Source organism: Pituophis catenifer, unplaced genomic scaffold (genome assembly GCF_029215685.1).
Source record: "Pituophis catenifer annectens isolate HBS135680 unplaced genomic scaffold, rPitCat1.0.hap2 SCAF_1, whole genome shotgun sequence".
Taxonomy (NCBI): domain Eukaryota; kingdom Metazoa; phylum Chordata; class Lepidosauria; order Squamata; family Colubridae; genus Pituophis; species Pituophis catenifer.
Window position 1 is genome coordinate 15437645 of NW_027256881.1, and position 20685 is coordinate 15458329.

The window sequence follows — 20685 nt, forward strand, 5'->3', positions numbered from 1 at the left end:
CTATATTTATACTATACACAGGCTATCATTAGAGTTGATTGGAGTAGAACTACTCAAACATAAACTTGTTTATTTATAACAGTGGTATAATTACTATATTTAAAGTTTGAGGTCAACTGAAGGCCAGCCTCCTGTTTACGTATTACATTTTGCATTCAGAAAATACTGGTAGATATTTTTCATGGCCAATTTCCAGTACACCGAGCACTAACTATACAGTACAATCTTGGTAGATTTGTCCACTAATAGATGTTAACTGTGCCAGTTTTTTTTTTAAAAAAGAAAATAGATGCTGAGAATTTCTTCCTAGGATATTTTGATTTAAAGTTTGCATATGATGAGAAATAATTTATTAGGTGAGTCTGAAGTTACAAAACACAGTCTTTGGAATTCTCTTTTAAATTAATTTTATTAAAGTCTTTTACAAAGTAAAAATAATACAATTTAAAGAAAAAAAGTAAAGTAAAAAAAGAGAAAAGTAAATAGGAAAAGAGAAAAAAAGAAAAAATGGTTTCTGATCTTTACAGCAGCTATAAATCGTTTATATTTTGTCCTCTCGCTATCTGATTACATCTTGGGTCTTTTCTTTCCATATTCTACGATTTGTAATCATCAAACCCATAAATCACAGTCATTTCTTTCCATTTTCAGCAAAAAGTTCATAAAGGGTTTAAAGTCACTGACAAATGTCTTTTTCCAAATCAGACAAGTCAGTTTTACCAGTCCTGAAAATTGTGTCATCTTTATTAACTGTTTGTCCATTGTGAGTATTTCAAAGTCTTTCCATCATTGTGCACATAATAATCTCACTGCATTTACTAAATACAAAAGCAATCATCCATAAGTCTTTTCTAACAATCTTTTGAATTCTCAAAGTAACCTTCATCAAAGCAGGCAACAAAGAATGAAAAAGGGAGCTGATACACAAACCATATTTTTCACAGTTGGGAGGAATATTGGAGCTGGCTCCAGACATGTAAATTAGGCTAGTATCAGATGCACCAGAACATTCATTAAACTGTTGGGATGAATAAACATACAAACTGTGATTATTTCCTCTTTTTTGAAATCCAGCTGTTAATCTTGAACTGGCTTCCAATCTGTAATTAAATGCAAACATTAGAACATTTGCTCTTTTATAGTTTGTAATCATGTTTAAAGAATAATTTTTACTTAGCAACCAATTCACTGTGCTCTGTTGACTAATGATACATCTTAACCCCCTACTCTTAAGCTTCTGCCTCAGAATTTGCCTTCTTAAAATGTATGTCTGTTCTCTAAAGATAGAAATTATACTTTGATGGCAAGAAAAGCAAAGAAATACAATATGAACAAGCAGCCCCAGTATAAAGCAGAAGATACCATGCTGCTGCTGAGCATCAGAGTTCTGTAAATTTAGTACATGAAATACTGAAATGGAAAACAAGTTTCAGAGGGGGGGAAAGAGAAAAAATTGTAAAGAGTGTTGGAAGAAATGTCCATCTGGGTTCAGTTCCAAGTAGGAAGAAAGACACTGGAAACATGGAGACTGTTTGCAAAGATGGTTTAATGGTGGACAGGACCATGTGGTTTGAGGTCCTGGGCAAAAAAGAGCACATGGGTGAGAGAGATTTATACCCTCTCTTGGGCCCTGCCTTGGAGCCTCCTGTTCCTGTGTAAGAAATGTATTCTGATTGGTTGTTAGACTCCCATGGGGCCATGCAGGGGTAACTTTGTAGGTTGTCTTGAAACCCAGGCCTGGTTGAATCTCGCTGGGTGATAATGTAACAAAGGGGCTTTGGGCAATTCCTATTATGGCTTAATGGCTTTGTCTTGGTTTGGATCCTGAGTGAGGGCAAATCCTATCATGTCCTGAGGGCAGAGGTGGGCGTCACATATTGTGACAGCCGGTTCACCCAGCATCGGAAATGTGAGCGTGCGCGTGTGCAGCATCACAAAACACAGCAATTCGCTCACGTGCGCCATCCACACATGCGTGCGGCATAAAAAAACACGGCAATTCTCTCTCGTGCACCTTCCACACATGAGTGCAGTGTCAAAAACGGCAATATAGGACAGGATTGCACCTGGGCTGGTGGGTGGGCCCAACCACCCGCAGGTCGCAACTACCGGTTCACCCGAAGCAGTCCGAACCAGCAATAGCCCACCACTGCCTGAGGGCCATGTCTTTTGTCTTGTAGATGGGTTGGCACCAAAATATCTTCTGGGGCTGGGGGGCAGGGAGCTGAGGCTCTGAGTTTGTCTTTAGAAACATGTTTCTCCTTTAGGGAAAATATAATAATCTGCCTTTTTAATATTTCCTAGAATATTTCATTTTCCTAGGAGAGGGGTGGGTGCTAACTTCCTACAAGAGAAAGCCTGATACCTTTTATCTTGTAGGAAATCATTTATTTACTTAATTTTTATCATTCCTTTATTTTTGGTTAAATCAAGGTAGCATACATACTTCATTCGCCTGTCTCCTGTTTTTCCCTACAACAGCAATCCTGCAAGGTGGATTGGTTTAAGAGAAGAGAATGACTGTCTCAAAATCACCCTGTCAATTAAGGGAGGACTAGAACTCATAGCTTGATTTATAACCCAGCTCTTAACCACTATCATGTTGTCTTTCTTTAAAATTTAAATGTGGGGAGGGAGTAAAGAGGGACTGCAATAGAAAATAGATTGTTCTGCATCTTTAATGAAAAGAAATACACAAACTTCTATTATCTACAAACCTGCTCTACACTGTTGCAGCAAATTTGAGTATTTAAGGAATATTTGATCATGTCTGAAATATAAGTAATACATTGCTAGACCAAGTCATACTCTTGAGGTACCCTTTCATCTGTATTTACATGATCCAGAAAATGGAACATGAAATGTACTGTTGATTCCAAATTTCTTAACATGGTGTTGTACATATGTGGCAATGTGCATGTGTACAAGGGCAATATATTTTTATTATTTTATTTTATTTTATTTATTTATTTTCATCCAACCTTTATTGTTTTTACAAATAACTCAACATGGCAAATATATTCAGCTTATCTTCCTCCTCCTATTTTCCCCATAACAACAATCCTGTGTCATGGCTGATTTGCTACGCACTCCACTCGCAACCAGACAACAGAAACAGAGTTGGGGTAGGCAGGTTTGGAATGTAAGGGAGGCTTGGGAGGAAATTGTGGAATGCAAGAGAGCCCACTGTCGCCTGGCAACATGTTGGTGCCCAAGGTCAAATGATGGGAAGTTCCAAGGTGCTCAGACCATTTCCCAAAACAAATTGACTGTAGTTTATTGGTGGACAATGAACAGTGGGTGGCCCAGGAGAGAAAAGGGGATTTTACCTATGCTGCTTCAAGCGCAAAAACTTCGGAACTCTTGGTAAAATAATGTCCTAGGGTTTGGGGTGTTTTTTTGTTTGTTTGTTTGTTGCTTATACCAACAGGATGGTTGACATCCTAGTTCTACAATTGATATGGTTGAGATACACTCAATTTGATTACACTCAATACTCAGCTTGATTTTTTCCCTATTTGTATTTATAGTACTGAAGGTTCTTTGAAACTGTATTGTGACTTGTGTGCCTCTACAGAGTTATTTAAAACTGTACACCCTGTTTGATACATTGTTCTTCTGTAGTAATACTAGTGCAGATCAGTGAAAACATTTAAGGTACATACTTCTAACTTTAGTCTACAGCTGACTAAAAATGTTGGTTAAACAGATTATGAAACAGATAAGAAAAGCCTGGACCTTGGAGAGTCTTGAATAATTGAATGGAAAGTGTTGCAAGCAAAGGCTTGATAGCAAGGAGTGTATTGGTTAAGATTTGACGAAGAATGTTAGTACTTGCTGTATTTGTATGCAGTTAGTCCACAAGATGTTGCAAATTAGCAAACTTTTTTGGGGGGGGGCAAGGACACATCTAGAAATTTAAGGGCATAGTATATTCAGAAATTATCTGCCAAGAGTATACTTACATATTCACAAATTGCCTGCTATGGAGCATATGCCATTGCAGCAAATTCGTTGTAAAGATTTTAGAAATTTGTATTGTACTGTTGTGGTTTAAAGAGAGATGAACCATCTCACCCTGAAGGGACTGGCCCACCTGCGCTGGCAGAGGGGGCACACTGTGGACTCCATCAGCCAAGGAATTTGGGCTGGCAAGCTCCAGAAGAAGAGCCTTCTCTGGCATACAGTAGCTCTGACCTTCTGGAACATCTTGTCCCCTGAGATAAGATTGGCTCCACCCTTCTGATGTTTCATAAGCTTCAAGACCTGGCTCTGTCAGGTGGCTTGGGGACCCAATGAGGGAGCTTCATACTGGAAGTGGTTGACTATTATTAAAATTTAATCCTACCTCCCCACCCCTGTGTGTCCAGCTTCCCCCTTTCCCATCTGATGTTAGTGGTTTGTATTTGTATTTGTTAATGATTTTATCCGCTGTGTTCTACGTTGACTATAATTTTTTAAAATGCTTTAATATTTTTATGCTGTAAGCCACCCAGTCATTGAATTCGAGATGGGTGCAAATAAATTTCACAAACAAGCAAACAAATAAATCAATTAATTAATATTCAAACATTAATAATGTAAGCTAATATTTACTCTTTAGATGGGTGGAAATAAATTTCATAAATAAATAAATAAATAAAATATTCAAACGTTAATAATGTAAGTTAATATTTTCTCTTTAGATCCCCCTATAGAGAACGTCCTGTCAAGGACGACCACAATTGAGCCCAAAATTTATGTTGTTAAGTGAAACATTTGTTAAGTGAGTTTTGCCCCATTTTACCATCTTTCTTGCTGATAAGTGAATCACTGCAGTTGATAAGTTAGTAACATGGTTGTTAAGTGAATTTGGCTTCCCTATTTATTTTGCTTGTCAAAAGATCTCAAAAAGTGATCACATGACCTTGGGACACAGCAATGATCATAAGTATGAACCAGTTGCCAAGCATCTGAATTTTGGTCACATGACCTTGGGGCTGATACAAAGATCATAAGTGTGAAAAGTGTGAAAAATGGTCATAACTCACTTTTTTCAGTGTCATTGTAACAATGGTCTCTAAATGAACTGTTGTAAATCAAGGATTACGTGTAATGGTTTGTCAAAGTAGTCAATATCAGGCCAGGTCCAAAAATACACCAAGTGAAACTAAGGAAATTGAAATTTTGTATATTCCTGTATATTCAACCAGCAATTTACTGCTGGTTCGAATCTCTCCAAGGCTCAAGGTTGACTCAGCCTTCCATCCTTTCTAAGGTAGGTTAAATGAGGACCCAGTTTGTGGGGGCAATAAGCTGACTTTGTATAAATATACAAAAGTATGAAGGCTATTGCTTAACGCACTGTAAGCCGCCCTGAGTCTCCGGAGAAGGGCGGCATATAAATCAAATTAAAAAAAAAAAAAAAAATAGGAGGTAATATTGGTTTTCTTCCTTTCAATAGCCATTTTCTTGGTGTTGCAATTGAGCATTCCTAAAGGATTGTGAAGAAAAAGCTAGGCAATGAAAAGAATAGAAACATGTAGAGTAATGTTTTTCAGAAGCAATGAAATCACTGACCCTCCCCTGTTGCTAAATAATAAATAAATAATAAATAAATAAATAAATAATTTTATTTCTATACTGCCCTTCTCCCAAAGGACTCAGGGCGGTGTACAGCCTATTAAAAGCACAAAGACAGACATTAATTAAAAATAATTAAAATTATTAAATAATTTCAGCTCAGATTTAAAACCCCCAAAATTTAAAACACCCAATTTAAAATCATTACATCGATAGCCCGGCCTGACGGAACAACAGGGTCTTGAGGGCACAGCGAAATACACGGAGGTTGGAGATCTTACGCATTTCCGGGGGTAATTCATTCCACAGGGCAGGGGCTCCCACAGAGAAGGCCCTCACCCTGGGTGTCACCAGCCGATGGCACCCTGAGGAGACCCTCTCTGTGGGAGTGGACTGGCTGCTGGGAGGCTGTTGGTGGCACAAGTCGGTCTCGAAGGTACTGGGGCCCTATGCCATGGAGCGCTTTAAAAGTGGTGACCAACACCTTGAATCTCACCCGGAAGACCACTGGGAGCCAGTGCAGCTCGCGCAGGAGGGATGTCACGTGGGCACAATGAGTTGCGCCCATAACCACCCGTGCGGCCGCATTCTGGACCAGTTGGAGCCTCCGAGTGCTTTTCAAGGGGAGCCCCATGTAGAGAGCATTACAATAGTCCAGCCTATTGTAGGGAGGTGACAAGGGCGTGAGTGACCGTGTGCAAGGTGTCCCGGTCCAGAAAGGGCTGCAACTGGCAAATCAGGCGAACCTGATAAAAAGCCCCACTGGCCACGGCCGTAATATGCTTGTTTTGGGTGTGCAATTTATTTGAGATGACATCAGAACCTGACAATGCTCTTCTAAAGACAGCCGTGCGCCCAGGAGGACACCCAGATTGCGAGCCCTCTCTGTGGGGGGCAGAGATTCACCCCCAATACTCAGCGATGGCACCAGCTGACTATATCAGGACGCCGGAAGCCACAGCCATTTGGTCTTGGACGGGTTGAGTCTGAGCCTATTTTACTCCCCATCCAGACCCGCACGGCCTCCAGGTAGCGAGACATCACATCAAGGGCATCATTGGGGTGGTCTGGGGTGGAAATGTACAGCTGAATATCATTAGCGTACTGATGGACTCTCACCCCAAAACTATGGATGATCTCACCCAGCGGCTTCACATAAATGTTGAACAGAAGGGGCAACCGACCCTTGCGGCACTCTCCATATGGGGCACCTCGAGGTCGACCTCTGCCTCCCTGCCAATACAAACTGTGAATGGTCGGAGAGGAAGGAGGAGAACCACCGCAGGACGGTGGGCCCCTATTCCTAACCACCTCAACTGCTGCAGCATGATACCATGGTCGATGGTATCAAAAGCTGCTGAGAGATCTAATAGAACCAGGACAGAGGAGCAACCCCTGTCCCGAGCCCTCCAGAGATCATCCACCAACGCGACCAATGTTGTTTCTGTGCTGTACCCCTGCCTGAAGCCCAACTGGTACGGGTCTAGATAGATAGCTTCATTCAGGTGCTGTGGAAGCTGTCGTGCCACCATACTCTCAACAACCTTCGCCACAAAACGAAGGTTGGAGACCGGACGGTAGTTAGCTAATTCTGCTGGGTCCAGGGAAGGCTTCTTGAGGAGGGGCCTCACCACCGCCTGTTTCAAGGCGGCGGGAAAGGTACCCTCACTCAGAGAAGCACTTATAATCCCCTGGAGCCAGCCTCGTGTAACCTCCCGGGAGGCCAGTACCAACCAGGAGGGACACGGGTCCAGTAAACATGTGGCAGCACTAATCTTACCCAGAACCCTGTCCACATCCTCAGGAGCCACAGGATCAAACTCCTCCCAGATAATATTCTCAAGACCTACCCTCATCTCCTCCCCTGGACTCATCCAGTCGGAGTCCAAGCCTTCCCGAATCCAAGCGACTTTATCATGCAGGAATTGCACAAAATCCTCAGCTTGACCCTGCAAGGGATCTTCCCGCACTCCCCCCCCCCCGAAGAAGGGAGTGGGTCACCCTAAACAGAGCGGCTGGGCAGTTCTCCGCAGATGCGATAAGAGTGGAAAAATGGTTAGATTTTGCCGCTTTTATCGCCACTAGGTAGGTCTTGATATAAGACTTCACCAGTGTCCAGTTAGAATCGGATTGACTAGTCCTCCAGATGCTCTCTAGGCGTCTTTTCCGACGCTTCATCTCTCTCAGCTCCTCGGAGAACCATGGAGCCAATTGAGATCGGCATCGGGTCAGAGGCCGCAAAGGCACGACACGATCCAAAGCTCCGGTGGTCGCACTTTCCCAGGCGGCCACCAGGTCTTCAGTCGAGTCGTGTGCCAGGGTCTCAGGAAACGGCCCAAACTCCGTCAGGAACCTTTCGGGATCCATCAGGCGCCTGGGACAGAACCATCTAGTCGGTTCTGTCTCCCTGCGGCGGGGGGAAGCGGCTGGAAAGTCCAAGTGAAGGAGCGAATGATCTGTCCATGACAAGGGTTTAATGTCTAAGTCCCCTCTACCAAGATCATTCAACCACTGACCAGAGACAAAAATCAAGTCCAGAGTGTGTCCCCCTATGTGAGTGGGGCCATTAACTAACTGGGTCAGGTCCATGGCCACCATGGAAGCCATGAACTCCCGAGCCACCTCTGACGCCTCACCTGCGGATGGTAGGTTGAAATCCTCCATGACAGTGAGTCGGGGGGGTATCAACCGCCACCCCGGCAATAACGTCAGCAGCTTGGGCAGGGTCGCCGCCACGTGGCAGGGAGCCAGGTACGTAGTCAGCAAACCCATCTGCACCCCACGGCCCCACTTCACAAAAAGGGATTCACATCCGGCTATCTGAGGAACTGTGGCCTCTCTCGGACAAAGACTTTCCCTAATAATGTCTTAAGGCTATCTGAGGAACTGTGGTCTCCCTCGGACAAAGACTTTCCCTAATAATGTCTTGTGTTCGCCCCCTCCCGTATTGTTAAATTATTCATTATTTATAGAGAGAGGAAATTGTGAAGGAGTTTAAATGTTACTGCTTTTTAACTGCCAAGCCTCATGCTGTGAACAATTCTACTTTAGTTAGGTTGCGGTTTTTGACAACAGTGCTTAAGAATGAATGTTTCAATAAAGGTCATTCAGGAGTAATAGCTTCAGAGCTGTTGATGCGTTGTAATTTGAAGAGTTTATATTGGTTTTCTCAAGCAATATTATTTTAATGGTACAGTATAGGGATGTAAATTTGCTTTTGATTTCTAATTATTAGCCATCATTTTTTTAAATATACAAGAACCATAGAAAGCAGCTACAGAAAACTGTAAGAATTTGATAAGTAGGGGGTTTCTGTTAAAAGGCTTAATAAATGCTTGGTAGTGTAACTCTTTTATTAGAATGGCTGTTAAATTACTCTGAAAGGTTTACTAAATTGGAGCGCTTCACTATAGAAATCAGTACAATTATTGTACCAAGAATAGAAATAGGATATTGATGGGCTAATTTTTGTGGTCAATATAGTTACTTGCTGTAGAGCAGTATGATTTTAAAGGGTTTAATTAATTAATTAACATACAATTTAGAAGCTGCCTGACTCCTTAACAACTTTGGGTGGCTTACATGTAAAAAGCAAGAAACAGTAAAAGCAAGAGTAGAGAACTTATGTGTCCAGCACACAAACCATACACAACAAACAACCACCCTATCTAAAGCCTTGGAGGATAGCCAGGTTTTCAGAATGCCATCAGGGTGGGAGTCATATGAATCTCTTGGGGGTTGCTGTTTCAGAAGGTCTGAATTGCTACAGACAATACATGCTTCTTAGGTTCTGATACATGGCATTATTTACCTGAAGCACACCCTCTCTGCCAGATTTTGCTGGATGGAAAGAAACTACTGAAATAGATGCTCCCTCAAACCACCAGTGCTTTATAAGTGGTAACCAGCACCTTGAATTATACTTAGAAGCTGACTGGTGACCAGTGCAGCTCACAGAGCAGTGGTCTAACATAGGCGTTTTGAGTCATGCCCCTTGCTAAGTGCACTTCCACATTCTGCACCACCTGTAGTAATGGCTTTCAAGGGCAGCCCCACGCAGATCACATTTGCAACGGTCCATTTGCGAGGTGACTGGAGCATGAGTTTCTGAAGGGCCTCCCAGTGTAGGGATGAATGCAACCACCCTTTGCCCTACCTGCCACCTGCTACTTGAGCAGAAGCTGTGAATCCAAGACAAAGTCCACATTTTGCAATAATATCAAATGGGAAAACACCACCTCATCTAATATAGAGAATCCTCAGGACCACGGGTCCCAAATATCCACAGCCAGTCTTGCTCAGGATTGAGCCTCAGTCTGTTCTTCTGTATCAACTGCAGTTATTCACTTGCTTAGCAACACAATTTCTGGTCCCAATTGTAGGTGTAAGTCAAGGACTACCTGTACACCTTGTCACGGTCCTTTGCCAACCTAGAGCCAGTCTGTTTTGCCACCTTTTGTCTGTACTAAGGCTTCTGATCTGTATGTAAGTTTCTCACAAGGACAGTGAAATGCTCTGGGATCTGCACTCTTTATCTGGGGGGAAAGTGGTGACATATACCAAAATTTGTTATGGGTGTCATTGTTACAGTGACTGAAAATATGCTGGTTCCATTACAACAAGTACATGTTTAATTTTGTATAAATTTATGAACACGTGGAATTGTCTTCTGCTGGTTCAGACCGTTTGTTCTGACAATTTATTATTGTCTATGCTAACAACAGCCTCCGGTATCTGAAACAAAAAGGTTACCTATCATTTGTTGCCTGATCCTTATAAACAGAGATGCTGGTAATGAATCTTCTGCATACAAACCAGGTGTTCGTGCCAGGGTGGATTTGATTTAAATCGAGTTGATTTAAATCACAATTTAAATCATGATTTAAATCACTAGTAAAAAGGCTTGATTTAAATCAACTCGATTTAAATCATAATTTTTTTTTTTTTAAATTTTTATTAATATATTCTATGCACTAATACACAAATAAAATATACAATCCTGCCACCATGGTATAATATGATTACATTGTCCATAAGTATAAAATCATTCCTTTATACATACATATTTGCCACCATATATATATACATCATCATATATCTATTCTATCCCACCTTTTCTGGACCCAATCGTACCATACTTTCCAACTGTTATAAAATTCTGAATCTTTTTTACCATTGATCAATCTAGTTAATCTATCTGATTCCGCACACTCATTAATTTTATATATTATTTTCAAATCTATCGGTAAGTATTGATTTTTCCACTCCTGCGCATACGCTAATCTTGCTGCAGTGATAATGTGAATCAACAAGAACCATATATCTGATTTAATATTCAAAGGTTTTGCCCCCAATAGGAAAATCTCAGGTCTTAGTTCCAAATTAATCTGTGTAATTTCCAAAATCCATTGCCGTATTTTTTTCCAATATTTAACCGCCTGCGGGCAGGTCCACCATTGGTGAAAATAGGTTCCATTGCTGTAACCGCACTTCCAACAGCAGGCAGATGTCCCGGGAAACATTTTAGCTAATCTCGCCGGGGGGAGATGCCACCGGTAGACCATTTTATATATGTTTTCTTTATATGAGGAGGCCATGGTTAATTTCATATTTTTCAACCAAATCTGTTCCCATTGCTGGAAGTCAAGGGAATATCCAAAATTTCGCCCCCATGCTATCATACAATCCTTCACTACATCCTGTCCTATCTGCAGAGACAATAAATATGCATAACATTTAGATAATATCCCTTTCCCTCCTTCTAATAAGATCTTATCCAATTCTTGTCTTTTACAGTAGATTCCTTCACTATGTAAATCTTTTTTATACCTGGAGTGCACTTGAGAATAAGACCACCAGTCTATCTTATATCCTTGAAGAATTAATAATTCTCGTGACTTCGGATTACCCTGAACATCCAAAAAGCCTTCATACGTCAAGGTTTTCTCCCCTTTATACAATGTCGGGTAAACCTGAGCTTCCTGCGCCGAAATCCAACATGGAACTTTTAAATATACTCTTCTTCTAACCTTTTCCCAAGTGTACCCAAGCGTCCTACGTAAATAGTGATCATCAAAGTGTCTAGGGCGGCCGGATGCTCCCGGCCATAGAAAATAGTGCCAGCCATGTTGAAGACCGGCTCCCTCAAATGTCAAAAGTCGTCTCTTTTGTAGGACCATCCATTCTTTCACCCAAATCAAGTTCGCTGCTTGGTGATAGAGCTCCCAATTTGGGAGTCCAAATCCTCCTCTATTTTTGGGTTCTTGTAACATTTTAAGTCTAATCCGCGGTCTCTTTCCCTGCCAAATAAATTTAGATATACTCCTATCCAGATTTGTAAAAAACTCTTTATTCAACCTTACCGGGGCTGTTTGGAATAGAAATAACCATTTGGGTAACACGCACATCTTAATAGTTGCCACCCTTCCCAAAATTGAGAGCTGGAGATTTTTCCATCTTTCTAAGTCTCTGAGCATCTGGCTGTAAAGAGAAAGATAGTTATCCTCCTTTATGGAGGAACATCTGGCGGTCAACCATATACCCAGATACTTAATTTTGTTTGTTATTCTTAAGCCCATTAACTGCTCCAGCTGTTGCCTTTGCATCTGAGTCATATTTTTCACTAGGATTTTAGTTTTTTCTTCATTCATCTTTAACCCCGCTACCTTCCCATACTCTCTAATCAAACATAATAATTTCAGGCCCGAGTCCAGTGGTTGATCCAAGATAAATACAAGATCGTCTGCATAAGCCTGAACTTTAACTTCCTCCTGCCTAATCTTCATTCCTCTTACTTCCGTGTTTCCTCTCACTTCTCTAAGCAGGGGCTCTAAAGTTAATACAAATAGCAATGGGGAAAGGGGACATCCCTGTCTTGTACCTCTACGAATTTGAATTCTCTCCGTCTCCTCTCCATCTATGAGAACTCTTGCAGTCTGCTCCCGGTAAATAGCTCGAATTGCCCGAATAAAATTCCCACCAAACTTCATATATTCCAATTGAGAAATCATAAATTCCCAACTGATTCTGTCAAACGCCTTTTGGGCGTCAACAAAAATTAAAGCTAATTGTTTATCCGGGCGATTTTCGAAGAATTCTAGTGTATTCATGATAATTCTAAGATTATCTCGTAGATATCTATTAGGAAGGAAGCCGTTTTGGTCTGAATGAATGAATTGGTTAAGGAAGCAGCTAAGCCTAGCTGCAAGAACCCCCGCAAATATCTTATAATCGGAGTTTAGTAATGATATTGGTCTATAGTTCTTAATAAGAGATAGATCAGTTCCTTCTTTTGGGATAATAGAAATATAAGCCTCAGTCCAAGATACTGGAACCTGAGCCTCTTTCATAACCGCATTGAATAAATCCGTCATGTGTCTTCCTATCACGTCAAACACTATTTTGTATAATTCAACTGGAAGGCCATCTCTACCCGGGGTTTTGCCATTCGCCTGTGCTTTCATAACTGTTTCTACTTCCTCCATCGTGAATTCCGCATTAAGAATTTCCTTCATTGTTTCCGAGACTTTAGGCAAGTCTGTCTTTTCCAAATATTTCCGAATTTCACAGATATTTTCCTCTCCTTTCTGATAAAGCTGTGTGAAGAAATCCTGAGCTACCATTCTCTTGCCTTCCTTAGTACAATGGAAATTCCCAATTACATCTTTCAGCCCTTCTATTCTCCGTTGTTCCTGTTCCTTTCTAAGCCGGTAAGCCAACCATTTTCCTGTTTTGTTCGCCCTTTCAAAAAAATTTTGTTTAGTCCACTTTAGTTTATTTGCTAATTCCTCTTGATCTAATAATTTAATCTGGTGTTGCCAGTACTCCCTTTCCTCTATCAATGTTGTCTGGGTTAATCCATTTTGCATCCTTTCTTCCACCCGTTGTAATTTATTCAAGAGGTTGTCTCGGTGTTTCTTACCCGCCCTACGTTTGTCAATCATATATTTGATTAACCATCCCCTCATCACTGCCTTAGCCGTATCCCATGTATTGTATATTGAAGTATCCTCTTTCTTATTTTCCTGGAAAAAAAGATATAACTCCTTCTTAAATTTACTCATGAATTCTTCATCTTTCAGGATACCTATATTCATTCTCCATCTACTCTTCCTACAATGTGGGATCTTCCAAGTTACCATTAGCGGGTTATGATCCGCCCACTGATTGGGCCCTATTTCCACTTCCGAGACCAGCCCCCTCAACTCAAGAGACATCCATATCATATCTATTCGGGTCCACGAGTGGTGTCTGGGAGAGAAATAAGTATATTGATTTTTATTGGGATTTCTCAACCTCCATATATCCTGTAATCCAAATTCCTCCCTTAAATCATTACATATTTTTGGTAATGTTCTCTTAATATCCTTTAACCTTCCTTGTATGTTTCCCGGGACATAATCCTGCATTCTATCCGTCACAGCATTGAAATCCCCCACTAGACAGACATGTTCATATTCCAGTTCCCCCAATTTAACATATAAGTTTTGATAAAAAGTCCTCTGATTGTCATTAGGGGCATAAATACAAACCAATAAAGACTTCCACTGGGCAATTTCTATTTCGAGCATAAGAACCCGGCCTTCCTGGTCAGCAAAAACCTGTTGGGATTTCAAATGATGTTGTACATATACCACTATCCCTCTTTTTTTTTGATCTGCTAATGAGGTATAAGTTTTACCCAACGCCCGACATTCTAACAAATGGTTTTGATCTTTTTTTATATGAGTCTCCTGCATGCAGACAATATCATACTTAGCCTTTCTTAATTTATTCAAAATCCTACTACGTTTATTAGGAGCATTTAAACCGTTAATATTTACAGATATCAAACGCACTAATTCCCCCATTTCCTTTTCTCAGCTAAGTTTTTACTTTCCCGCTGTTATAGCCTTCTTAACTGTTTGTCTTGTCTCCCTCTGAGGTGCTGTTAATTCCTCGACTTTTCGTATTCCCCCACCCTTCTTTCCCGTCTTTCCTTCTCTCCTCCCCTCTACCTCTTCTTCCTCTTGCGATTCCTCCAAACTTCTACTTTCCCCTTCTCCTTCAACATCTAATTCTAACAAATTAAGTTGTTGTTCCATGAATTCTCTTGCTTCTTGAAGACTCCGAATCCTCACCTTCTTATCCCTCCATGTCATCAATAAACCTTCAGGCAATAACCAACGATACGAAATTACATTTTTCCTCAGGAAAGTCGTCAAAAATTGATATCTACGTCTCTGTTCCCTTACCCGACGTGGGATTTGTTTCAAAACTATCATCGGTTGGCCTTTATATGTAATAGTTTGATCCCTTGTTCGTTTATAAAATTCTTCACACAAAGCTTTCTTATTAAAACGAACATGAATTTCCCGAGGAAGATTGTTCCTTTTTGCGTAGCTAGTGAATACTCTAAAGGCCTCATCAATATCCCGTTGGATCATGAGTCTATCTGCCTCCAAAGTTTCTGCAACTATTTCTCCTACAATGTCATCCAGTTTTTCCCCTTTCTCTTCCGCCACATTCTGTATTCTAAGGAAAAAAGAAGATCTCTCCATTTCCAGAAAAAATATTTCTTCTTCTAAGTCTCTATTTATGGTTATTTGTCTCTTCTCCCAACTGTCCATCCGTCCTTCGCATTTCTCCGTCTTCTTCTCTATCTCCTTCATTTTTTCCTCTTGTTGTATTAATGTCTGTCGTATATCTCCCAGTTCACTTCGCATCTGTTTAATTTCTTCTTTAACCCCTCTCATTTCCGCTTTCACATCTGCTCCCAAGTCCTCAAAGTTCTTAGATGTCGACTCCTGGTTTTTAGCCATTGATTCCTGGATAGCTTGTAACATATTTTGAAGAGCCTGCATAGAGGGCGTCTTCCCCGTCACCGACATATCTTCCGATGTTCTTCTAGAAGCTAAATACGTCGAATTTGGGGTTACAGCGGTAGGCAGAGAGATAATTTTCTTATTTGTTGTGGTAATAGTTGAAGATGTAGACATAACTGAAAACAACCACTGTTCCTCTACTCTTTGTTGAATAAATATATCAATCAAGTCTTTTAAATCAAATAAGTTAATCCATCAGCTCTTGATATATCCAAATTAGTCTATTTTCAATGTTTACTATGAGGCAGTGTATATATATCTCTTTTTCCTGCCTCCTTTCCTTTCCTTTCTTTTCCTTTCCTTTCGTTGTAATATCCCAATCCACCACTAGGTGGCAGTACAAGACCAACCAAGGGCAGTCTCCGTCTTCAGCAGTGAGGAAAGAAGAAAAAGATATCAAATCAAGATGTGGCAAAAAGCTCGCCTCTTCTGATAATGTGACAAAGAGAGAAGTAAAAGAAAAAATCTCACTACGTCTTCAACAAGATCAGTCAATTATTCCTCATGCAACAGACAATATATTCAAATAAAAAAAGGGAGAAGATGAAGTTTTGATAATATCAAAGTTCAAAGGGAGATCAATAACTGCTTCTGAGGGGGAAATAACAGCTAGCAGCAAGAAGTTTACAAGACAGCCGTTTCTCCGTTTCAGCCGCTCCCCCAGTAAATGGCAAAACTTATATGTTTCTTAGGCAGGAGGTTCAGTCAGCTCTGAGCTAACTTAGTAAAGTAGAATTCTTACACCACGCTGGCGGGCTCCCCTCTCCAGTTGGTATAGTCACGATTTCGGGGCGATCCCACGCCGCCCTCTTTCTGCGCTGGTATCCTGAGAAGAAATCTGCCGGCATGCGGGAAAGCCACCTCCTCGCATGCCCCGATGCCTCCCCTTCTTCGCAAGCCTCTCCACGGCTCACGATGGCGCAGGAACAACCGCCAGACACAGAAAAGGGAGAACTAGGATAAGCAGCTACACAATTCCTAGTCCTCCATTTAGAATGACGCAACCGAAAGCCTAAATCATAATTAAATCATAATTTTTAAAGAGCAACTGTCATCTCTGCTACTCCTTTGACCCACTGTTGACTCACTGATAGTCCCAGTGTTGCAGAATATGCAGCCTCATGCTACATAACTAAGCTCCATTTCATGCTGAATAAACTAAATTATTTATGTATCTTAAATAGAAAACTATCTTACGATAGATTTTTACCCCAAAAGTTTTTTATTAAAATAAATTTGATAAAAATAAAAAAAATCCGATTTAAATAAAAAAAATCCGATTTAAATCAAAAAAATCTGTTTTTTTATTTTTTAAAAAAAATCATTGATTTTTATCCACCCTGGTTCGTGCCAAGCCATGTCCTTTTGAGCTGTAGAAATGTGTATGATGGAGGAGAGTATTGTACATGTTGCTATGCATTGTGAATTTCAAGGCACTCCCTTTGTTAGCTATTATTAGAAAGACCCTGTGTTCTTGTTCTTAACCTTTAGAAAGCATTTGTTAATCATTTAAGCAGACATTTGTGAATTGGGGATGTTATGATTAGATCCCTGAAAGTTCATGATACTATTATTTATTATGTCTTCATGAATTAATTGAAATCTTTTTAAAATATATACTACATTATGTTATGTTACTGAAATGGAAACCCTTCTAAGATGCCGAGATCTGCCTAATTGAAGTGACATAAAAATATCAATATTAATAATTGAATAAAAGTTGCATATGTGATCTTCTGTGTATTTCAAAGTGAAAGGACTCCAGGTTATCAAATTCAAATTCAAAGCCTTTATTGTCATTGTACATCATGTATACAACAAAATTGGTTTAGCTCTCCTGGTGCAATCCATACAAGAATACAAGACAACATGAATAATATAAATTATTCTAATATAATATAAATTATAATATAAATTATCATAACATAGGTATGACTACAGCACTGCTACATAATACTAAGATACTGCGACTAGATAAGAATCTGTGCTGATCCCTTCTTGGCTTTAATGGCAGATTGGGATGAAAGTAGGATGATACAGTTTTATGGTACAAGCAACTGAATATTACACTTTACATGTTGTCTCTTGTATTATCTGAATGTTAAATAGCTTTGCAACAATATTGTTGGTAATAATTTTCTTCAAAGAAATATGCAGTATTTTTGGTTGTCATGATTATTGCTCTTTCTTTGATTTACTTTTAGCTCTTCTTCAACGAGTAGCTGAACTAGAGAAAGTCAATGCTGAATTTCTACGTACAAAACAGAATCTCGAGCAAGAATTTAATCAAAAGAGAGCCAAGTTTAAAGAATTGTATCTGGCTAAAGAAGGTAATGTTTAATTATTCTACCGTGTTTCCCCGAAAATACATCCTTCCCCGAAAGTAAGTCCTAGCTTGATTTTTATATATGCACCCAATATAAGCCCTACCCCCCAAAATAAACCCTAATTAAGACCCCACCCACTCCAGGGTGCACGAGTAAAAATTAAGCTAGAGTGGGGATAGGGGGGTGGAGCTGCCCTACTACTTACGTTTAGACAGTTGCAGCCAGGCCTCAGGCACCCCAATACCTGCCTTGCTAGCCTGTTTCTTCTGCAGCTGGCAAGGCAGGCAAGGCTTTCCTAAAGGCCTCTGCAGCTGATAACAGAGCTCCGGATCAATCCAGAGCTCTGTTATCGGCTGCAGAGGCCTTCAGGAAAGCCTTGTCAGCCCGCAGAAGAAGTTCCTGAAGGTCTTTGACAGCAAGAAGGAGGCCAGGGGCGATGCACACAGGTGAGGTGAGTCAATGGACAACATCCCCCCAAAATAAGACCTGGTGCCTTTTTTGGTGGCAAAAAAAATATAAGATAGTGTCTTATTTTTGGGGAAATACGGTAAGTAGACATAAAAATGCTAACTCTTCACTATGATGACTAGATAGAGAATTATTATTTAACAGTACAGGGAATGTATTGTTTGACAAAATATATGTGAGGATCTTTCCCACATAGAAAAGCATTATTCTCTGTCTCACAAGACATAAAGACCCTTCACAAATCTTAGGCTTCAAAATGAGTTGAAAAAGCATAGTACATAATTTAGAATGGAATACACATAGTCCTTGACTTATGACCAGTTTTTCAGTGACAGTTTGAAGTTACAACAGCACTGAACAAATGGTGGCTATGACCAGACCTCAAAGTTCTGGCTGTTCCAGCACTTTCTGTGGTTGTATGATTGTACCCTGGGCACTTAGCACCGTGAATGATGACCAGTTGCAGCTTCTTTCTGAATAACTTCAATGAACACAAGACTGATTTGAAATAGTGGGTATCATCTTGAAGAATTTGCAGTGAGCCTGTGGTCCGATCTCATTTTGTTTGAGTAGAAGCACCTTGACTAATAAGGAATGTCTGTTGATTTTGTGTTAACTGCATTATCACAGCCCTTGAGAAGAGACAAAGAATGTCCTTGCATGTCATGAGAAAAAAATTAAAAGGTATTAGGCCAGATTCAAGCTTGGATTTTATAGATAATGGTATTAAACCAACTCATGAAATCAGTGGAGAAAGAATTGGCACGCTCTGGGCCATAGCATTAAATAGTCTGTATCAGGCCTGGGAGAGAGATTAATAATTTGGATTCATATGAGTTCATAAATCTGAGCAGTCATAATGATAACCATTCCAGTGTTTAGCATGTTCAAGATTCTCCAAATTATATTACAATATTACCCCCTAAGATGTAGGAAATAAAGTAAATGTTTACATCATTAGCTTTTGGGATGGAAGGAACTTTTGGGTAATGATGGAAATAGAGAACATTTCCAAAGATTCACAGAAGCCACTTTTCAATTTTGAAACGGCACCTCTTCTTAAATGTGTAAGAAAGCCCCTTTGTTGCTTTTTTTGAAGGAGCTGCATTGCCTGTCCTCCCACAGTGGTGTCTTTCAGATCTTTTCCCCAAAGATACTTTTTCAAAAGGCACCTTTTCTTATTTTTTTTCCTTGAAAATGTTTCGCTTCTCATCTAAGAAACTTCTTCAGTTCTTTTTTTTTAAGTTTTTTATTAGTAGTTCAAAATTAAAAACATTGGACATAGATATGACATCACTGGTCCCAAGCATCTTCCAACACTTTAAACTAATACATAATACATAATATACTAATGGTAATATAATAATATATTCCTTACACTTTATACGTTATTTAAACATAGAATAATAATAATAATAATAATAATAATAATAATAATAATAATAATAATAATAATAATAATAATAATAATAATTTATACCTTATTCCTATACAATTATACATATCTATACCTACATATACCTAGCTATACAATTCACATACATATTTATCTATAATAACATATATAACACTACACATTTGTCTCGGCTATCCTCCTTTTATCTAACCAGTCATAGAATTTTGCCCAGATTTTATAGTACAATGTTTCGCTTTTATCCTTGAGTTCCAAGGTGAGTCTATCTATTTCTGCACAATTGAAAATTTTTAGTAGTATTTCCTCTTCAGTTGGGGTATCTTTCTCTTTCCACTTCTGCGCAAAGGCTATCTGTGCCGCTGTAAGTATATGTAGTAGTAGATAATTTATGTCTTTCTTGTATTTGCCCTCTGTCATTCCCAAAAGGAAAAATTCTGGTTTGACTTCTATGTTTATTAACAAAATTTCTTCCAACCAACTCTTTATCAGATTCCAATATTTTTTTGCCTTTGGGCATTCCCACCGCATATGATAGAGAAACTGCTTCACTTCTGACTGAATGATGGGGAATAGAAATATTTCTATACTTTGCAGTCATCTGGCTGTTAACAATATGAAGGTTGGTTCTATTCAAAGAACAGAAATCTTTTTTCCCCATCATTCAGTCAGAACTGAAGAAGCTTCTTGGATGAGAAGCGAAATGTCTTCAAGGAAAAAAAAAAGTCCAGTTGCCTTTTGAAAAAAGCTCCTTTGGGACAACCATGATCTGGATGGCTGAGAATCTCCATAGACATTCAGATCTTTTATTTTTTAGTCCCCTTACCTTCAGAAGAAATATTCCTCTATATTTTCCCCTAATTTCTGTATCGTGCCCTCCTTGTTTCTCCTAGCAAAGAATAATGGAGGTCACAGGGTTTAATAGAAGAAAGTGAAATGTGGCATATGAGCGGTGGCATATTTCTAAAACTTCTATAATAGGGTATCTGGTTACACTGAGAGTTTCTCTGTTTTCCAAAATCATCCAGAATATGAGGAAGGCCTCAGCAGAAGG

The 20685-nt window shown here is 39.8% G+C and overlaps 1 protein-coding gene across 1 annotated transcript in view; it reads left to right on the forward strand.

Annotated features, from left to right (window-relative positions):
* RABEP1 (rabaptin, RAB GTPase binding effector protein 1) overlaps positions 1 to 20685 on the forward strand; it is a 71964-nt gene that overhangs the window by 18321 nt on the left and 32958 nt on the right. The window contains exon 2 of the mRNA XM_070932087.1: positions 17630 to 17755. Coding sequence (XP_070788188.1) covers positions 17630 to 17755 — 126 coding nt within the window. The remainder of the gene's footprint in view (positions 1 to 17629; positions 17756 to 20685) is intronic.